This window comes from Pagrus major, chromosome 7, assembly GCF_040436345.1.
Source record: "Pagrus major chromosome 7, Pma_NU_1.0".
Classification (NCBI taxonomy): Eukaryota; Metazoa; Chordata; class Actinopteri; order Spariformes; family Sparidae; genus Pagrus; species Pagrus major.
The window spans coordinates 8,267,364-8,275,225 of NC_133221.1; the positions used below are offsets into that span (position 1 = coordinate 8,267,364).

The window sequence follows — 7,862 nt, forward strand, 5'->3', positions numbered from 1 at the left end:
GTGGTGATTGTTTGTGATCTTTCCTACTTAATAATCATACAGTACATCATCAGAAATACAAACCATTTAAGCGTTAGCCGAGGCTTTTCCATCGCCCGGTTCAAACCTGTGCACCTGACACATTTACTCAAATATCAACATTCTTAATGAAATGGCACTGTGCCTGCATTTGTTGGCAAAAATTGGATTTTGTTGTGCAAAAACAACAAAACAGACACTTAATCAAGGTGCATTACATCACGTCAAGTCTCCAGATTTCCTCCTTTAACACCTGAAACATTCGCTTCAATAGGGTCATATCTTATCACATAATGCAGTAGGCCTCATCCTGGGGCAGGTGTTGTTTAGTCCTCCAGTAGGTTGGCAGGTGAGCTCGCAGCACTTTCCTCAGGTCCTCGTTGAGCAGGAGACAGAAGATGGGGTTGACTCCGGCTTGGGCGAAGCTCATCCACACCGTGATGGAAAGGTACCTGTGAGGGATGGTGCAGGACTTGACGAACACCCTCCAGAAGCACGCCACGATGTAGGGAGCCCAGAGCACCAGGAAGAGCAGGGTGATGGTGTAGAACATCCTGCCAAGCCTCCTCTCTGACCTCACCTCTTCCATCCCGAGCAGCCGCCGGTGTTGATTGTGTAAATTTTGCCTGATGCCCAATAGAGTGGGTGGCATGGGACCACGACCGAACCCTGCAATCCAGTTAGCTGCGGCTTGACCCGTGGCCCCAGGACCGTGGAAGGTCCAGTTCTGGCTGATAGCTGGCACTAGTTGGACCGGTTTCATCTTGCGGTGCCGGTACTCAAAGAGCAGCAGCTTGGCGTAGAAACCGTGGGTGGCCAGGACCACCACAGCCAGCATGAGCATGAAGCCCAGGGTGTCGTTGGTCTTCAGGTAGCGGTGTTCAAAAATGCACTGATCCTCATCACGGATGAACTTGTATGTCCCCACGTCAAACACGGGTGGGAACGCCATTGCAACGGCCAGAGTCCACACCATGCAAATGATGGCGGCGCAGGTCCAGATGGTCATGCGCTTGGCGTAGAATCGGTGGTGGGCGATGGCAAGGTAGCGGGTGACGGCGACACAAAACAGCATGAAGGCAGCGTGAAAACAAAACAGCACGGCCATAAAAGCCACAACTTTACAACTCAAGGCACTGTAAGTCCAGGCCGAGCTGTTGTGGACGGAAACCAGCACAAAGGGGAAGCACGCAGCGGAGCGCACTGCATCGGCCAGGCACAGGTCCAGGAGAAAGAAGTAGGGAGCCTTGTGAAGTGTCCTGTCTCGTAGGACCAGCATGGAGACCAAGAGGTTGCCTACGAGGCTGACACAGATGATCAAACCCAAGAAGACCAGCTTAAAGTAGGCAGACACATCTGTGGCAGAGATCCCTCCTCTGTTGCTGCTGCTGTCACTGCTGCTGCTGCTGCCTCTCACACTCGAGGCCAGCACAGCCAGCAAACTGCCGGGGCCATCGATGGCAAAGCTCTGGTTAGCCATTCTATCACCTTCTGCCTGGTTCGGGCCCTCTAAAAAACACAACTGATCCTCCTACTGCCGTCGTCTCCCACGGCTCTCTCGTCTTTACAAGGAGAGGCCGTAAGGATCTTTTCTACACGACAGACTCATCTTTCCTCTTTGTCCACAACCTCACCACCTGTGAACAGAGACACACATTTTGAGGAATGGAAAACAAGATGTCTGACATGCTTGTTAGGTTCTAGAAGAGTCCAGCAAACGGAGGAAGAAAAAAAAAAACAACTTACATTTAACAGCATTGATATATAAGTGCTGTGTCGGGCTACACAGTGGAAATATCTGCCTTCCTGTTTCTCTATGGCTCGGATCAGATCAGCAGCTCTACAGCATGCCAGCTCCTTGGCTCTCTCAGTAATTACCTTGCCCGTTGCTAAGATACAACAGCTCACATACTTTGTGCAAGTGTGGGTGTTTGAGTGAATGCATGGGGGTGTACAGGGGGGATGGAGCAGACACAGTACAACCAACACTGGGCATGTCCAACTAACAGAGATGTTGTAAATGAGCAAAAGAACATTTTCATGCTTCTTTTTTTTTTTTTTTCTTTTTCGTACGTATGCGCGTGACAGTCAGTTAAAGAGCAGAGGGTGTAATGTGTACCATTCACAGCTCATAACAAATGTGAGAATATAATGGAGCAGAGCAGGCAGCCATTTGGTTTTTTTTTTGTTACCGTAGGGCCTGTGTGTGAAATTTTTTTTTCTCAATAGGAGGAGGAAGTTATCACTGTGATCATCATAGTCAGGGCCTCCATCTTTTTTTTTAAAAAAAAAAAGAGCCTAGACATGATTGCAAAACATGACAAATGCAATGATAAGCAACACATTTGAGATGCAGCTTCCTCTAGAAAAAAACAAAACAACATCATTTACAGGCGCGAGGTGGTGTGAAAACAAAGCTGTGCTTGTCAGGGTGGGCCTCGTCTATGTAGGCCATGAACACACAATATGATCTGCTGTAACTGTAGGCTTATTTTCCTCACATACATAACAACCCTCTGCCACCTTGACAAATATCATTCCACCTCTTTTTAGATGGCTGCCATGTCAGCTAGGCCTGAAACACAAGCTGGAGTGAGAAAAAAAAACAAAGAAATAAAAAAAAACACACACAGATGAACAGGTGTCAAAATCACCTCTGTTGTGTGTGCGTGCGTGTGCGTGTTTATGTGTGTGCGAGGTAGAGAGAGAGACAGAGATGATAACCTACCTTTCATCCCCTCATCTTTTTTTTTTCTTTTTTTTTAGGGAGGGATGTGCTCTTCTCTCAAGGCGGAAAAAAAAGCCAAGAAAATGATCCCAGTCGCTTTGTTTCACTGTTTGTTAAACGCAGACACAAACACATAATAGAGCCTCATGCTCTTGCTGTGCTCTCGAGCTCAAACAACACCTGTTATGCATTAAAAAAAAGAAAAAATCCATCCGGGAGGAAATCGACATATAATAAACATAAGAGAGAGAGAGAGAGAGGGAGGGAGAGAGGGCTATGTGATAATCAACAGCTGATCATCAAGGATGAGGAGGACTCTGCCAGGAGATATTAAAAGGTAACCAAAAAAAAAAAAAAAAAAAAAAAAACATCCACTGCCACCCTTTTCTACAGCTTCATGGAAGAAGAGGGGATGTGTTCATCTGCCGTGTGTCTGAAATATCATCCGAGAAAAACAGATTTTATGTTGCATCACGTCGAGGATCGGATCTCCTAGAAGCCTAGAAAACACACGCCATGAAAAACATACATCTTGTTTCTGCTCCTGCTGCTCGTATATCCAAATGATGTCAGAATTTCAATGCTTATAATAAAACCCACCCACAGACGGCAGAGAGGAGATGAAGAAGAAGAAGAAGAAGAAGAAGAAGAAGAAGAAGAAAAGAGAGCTCGCGCATCCCCTAAATGAATCGCCTTGGCGTGTATATTGGCTCATGGCACCAGAACAATTAGTCCACACAGACAACAGCCTCGACACGTCTCTTATTCCCATCTTTCAGTCACGAGAAGAAGAAGAAGGAGGAAAAAAAGGCGATGTATTTACCCCCCGAACTGTTCATATGCAGTCTTTGTTTGGTTTTTGTTGTTGCTGTCCGGGCGAAGGTTGGACTACATCTCAATAGTCCACAATACATAAAAAAATAAATAATAAAAAAAAGCCTCCATGACAGAACAAATGCATTTCTGACAAATCCAGCGATGTCACGAGGGGATTCACATCGCCGACGCTGTCGAGCTCACGATGCAACTGTGAGAATGATCATAATAATGATGATGATGATGATGCTTATAATTATAATAATAATAATTAAAAAAAGGGAAAAAACACAAAACAACGCGACTGGATTAGGCGAATTATTCCTGAATAATCCCAATTATGGCTGCTTGCAAGGAGGCAGCTCGCACATTCGCGGAAACCGTCGGTTTTATTCGGAGAGAGGGAGAGAGAGGGAGGGGGAGAGAGAGAGAGAGAGAGAGAGGGAGGGAGAGAGGGAGGGGGAGAGAGGGAGGGAGGGAGAGAGGGAGGGATGGAGGGAGAGAGAGAGGGAGGGAGAGAGGGAGGGGGAGAGAGAGAGGGAGGGATGGAGGGAGAGAGGGAGGGAGAGAGAGGGAGAGAGTGAGGGAGAGAGAGAGAGGGAGGTAGGGGGAGAGAGAGAGAGAGGGAGGGATGGAGGGAGAGAGGGAGGGAGAGAGAGAGAGGGAGGGAGGGGGAGAGAGACCTGTGCAGTGCTTTGTGAGCCATAATAACTTCAAAGTGGTTTTATTCTAACCTCTCTCTCTCTCTCTCTCTCTCTCTCTCTCTCTCTCTCTCTCTCTCTCTGGCTTCATGTATGAAGCCTCTGTTTTTCTTCCAGCTGTCAACAAACTGTGTGTTCATCGGTCTCCTGACTGACTGGACCCCACCATGACACAGACGAGGCAGCAGCAAGGGATTCTGGGTCCTCTGGTGGATTATCGGGCCTCAAATTTCCCAGACAGCAGACGTTGTATAGGTGATGTGTCGTTTCCCCCCTCGCGTCCGAGAGGCTTCTTCAGTCCTGACTGAACTGGAGGGGAGTTGCAGGCCTTTTAAACCCTGTGTGGGAGTGTCCTTACAGAGTCGTTAAGGACTGAGCTCTGACTCTCATACAGTGTTTTTATTTTCCAGTTTCTATGCTTTTATATTTTCACGTTTGTAATGTATAACATGCAACATCCCATCGAGCAAAGACACAAACTTCTTGTGGATCAAAATTAAAGTTTTTATGACGGCCAAATTTTACTTCATCAGACCCCGAGCCTCATCCTCAGTGGGCTGCATGAGGCGTGTGCTTTCCCAGGAGAGCTATTCGTCGGCTTTATTACACACCATGTTTTGGTGAGTCAACCTTCTTCAGGTAGGCTGGTGGTCCATTGTTGGATGACTAAAACATGGTCTGTAATAAAGCTGATGAATAGCTCTCCTGGTAAAGTGCACGCCTCACTCAGACTAGTGAGGTTGCGGCTCGGGGTTCATATCCATCATGTTTTTTTATGCCTAAACAAACTAATTAAACAAACTTTCTTTGTTTTCATGACTGAATAAACTGAATAAACATACTTTATTTTCCACTGAGAACAGTTTGTTTATTCAGTTATGGAAAAGATAAATATTTCTGAGTTTGTATTATTACCTCATTAATATTGTAAATATTAAAATTTGAAAAAGAGTTTGAACTTCTTCTCCAAAACTACATACTGCCCCTTTAAAGGTGCAATATGTAAAGAATTAACCAGCTGTCGAATTCATACTTGAAACCGAAAGGGGGGGACAGTATATCACCAGAGAAACCGCTTAATGCAAGCACTGTTAGCTTGGTTAGCCGTGCATTTAGCGGTCCAGACTGAGAGCTCAGAAGACGAGTGGGAGTGTTAGTGTTTACACTAAGCCCCCAGGAACATTGGCAGGTCCTGAAGTCTATTGTACATAGTGGCCAAACTGTGTCATTACAGCGTCACCATTGCCCAACAGCCCAGAAATACTTTTCCCATATGCTTACATTGTAAAAGAAGTGACTATAAAATGGTGGATACTACGGAAGCCCTAAAGGGCCATGCATTCATACGTTTTATTGCCTCCGTTTTCCCGTGATAACGAGTTAATTTCATTTGTTTTCTCGAGATCTCGAGTTATTATCTCGAAATAACAACTGCCGTTTTCCCAAGATAACGGGATAACGAAACTTTGTTTTCCCGAGATAACGAGCAACACAACCATAGATTTATACAAACAGCAATTTCTCATCAATCACATGTCCCTGGTTGTATCTAACAAGGTTTTGTATTTCCTATAAGAAATATAAGCACATTTTCGGTCAATTGTAGTGGATGGTAAGCACAAAGGAACTTTATCTACACAATTTAAAAGATAAATTCATAAATATTTTCTCAAATAGTCCATTTTTACATCGTCGTGTCTTGTATGACTTCATGGATTCTGTTGATGCAGAAGTCGTGTTTGTATTCTTTAATTAAGTTCTGGTAAGCAGTTTAATTCTGAATTATTTTTATGATTTTAATTAGAAAAAGACTCACAACTAGTAGAGCCCAAACATCTTTCAATAACCTCATTTCAGAATCATTTAATATAAAAACATATTTCATTCAACGATTCATTAAAATTTCATTTAACAATAACATGGTGTGTGTAGGCTACCCCGGAGAAATGTGGACCGGGATATGGAGTCATATCTACTATGTTCTCTTCCCTAATTAATTATTGCGCTATATAACAAGCATTCAGGGGTAGGCTCCCAATTCTCTTCAGGATTACTAGTGTTTCTTTTTTTTTATTTCCAGGAGATTCCTTTATTACAAAACTCATAATCTTCCTGGCTAACACCATGTAAAACACCCAGTGGCCTGATACAAGTTAAATTGGCAAGGAGCAAGGAGGTTCCCAGACACCATGTTGTTTACCAGGAACATAAGGGGTAATAATCAACCACATTACCTTCAGGACCACAGTCCAAAAGCAAGAGAAAGAGCAATATAACTATAGGAAAGTAAATTTCGGTAGTATAACTTTTTTTTTTCATATTAAGTAGCATAAAGGGACAAGACCCAGTTTCGTTTTACAACCCTTGAGTTGTCAAATGACAATAACCAGACATTTAGCTTTTTGAGATGGCAGCAGAAGACAGAACATTTTCTTTTGATTTTAAAAGAAAATGTTCAAACGTTGTCCTCGCTTAACTTCAGAATATGCAGAATTTTGATGAACGGACTAAACAGATATCTAACTTGTTCCACATTCGGACTGAAACAAATTAAATGATGGCTGTGAGGGACCAACTAAAGCTAATAGATATCATGGGTGGTAATTCAAAAACATGTTGAAGGAGAGAGTATTATCAAAAAAACAAGATTTGTCTTGTGTTGTTTTTTGTTTTTTTTTGCTGTCAAAGATGTTATTGAAGTGAAAGCTGGCACTCCTCACTGATTCAATTCCATTCAAACGAGCTATAAGTGATATCACACTGGGGAAGAAAGAATAGAAAATAAAACCCCCTTAAACTGCTGTTTGGTAATAATGTCACAACACTCACAGAAGCTCTTTTGAAATCACTGCTTAACAGGGCTCCCAGTGGTGTGTTGCTTAAAAAGGCATTAATTATTTTAAAGTGAATATCTGTGGCAGAATTCACACTGATTATCCTCCTTGGGTCAGTTTTAAGTCTGCTTAAATTTTTAATACATTCCACACTTAAGCTATGTGACCGTCACACAAATTAAATCGCTACCCTCTTTTCCCCTCTTCCCTCTATGAAATGCAAAGTGTGCTCTGGTTAATAATTTTGTTTTAAGGCCAAACACAGAATCCACAAAATCCAACGGATGCCTGACATCCAAGGACGTTTTGTTGGTTTGAAAATGAATAGCTTTAATACAAGATTCAGTAGATTGATTCAGCAGGAAAACGCTCCTACAACTCCAAAAGGGCTCACATGATCAAAGACAATGTCTGTAAAGGATAAGTTCACCCAAAAATTAAAATTCAGTCTCTCACCCTCATGCCAGTAGTTTTTTATAGTCCACAAAATCTTTAGCTGCACATTTTTCTTATCAATTTGGGATCTCATGGCTCCTGGAGACTTGGATTATGCTGGACAAGCTGTGTGGAGCCATTTTATGTAGTTTTCTTTCTTGATTGTTCTTTTACATTTAAAAATAAGTCCCCATTTGCTGTATCACATTGTATATCACCGCTTAATCATCTTGACTTTGTGATGCTTCTTTATTTACGCTACTGTTTAAACATTCAAGGAAAAAAAGTCTACTCACCCTCACGCCTATGGAGAGTCAGACGACGTTTAGT

General features: G+C 43.0%; 1 protein-coding gene across 1 annotated transcript; it reads right to left on the reverse strand.

The window, feature by feature from the left end:
• Nucleotides 1-304: 304 nt before the first annotated feature.
• On the reverse strand, nucleotides 305-1,498 carry LOC141000278 (probable G-protein coupled receptor 173). The gene has a single exon (XM_073470963.1). The coding sequence runs from the start codon at nucleotides 1,496-1,498 to the stop codon at nucleotides 305-307; it is 1,194 nt and encodes a 397-aa protein (XP_073327064.1).
• Between the last annotated feature and the right edge of the window lie 6,364 nt (nucleotides 1,499-7,862).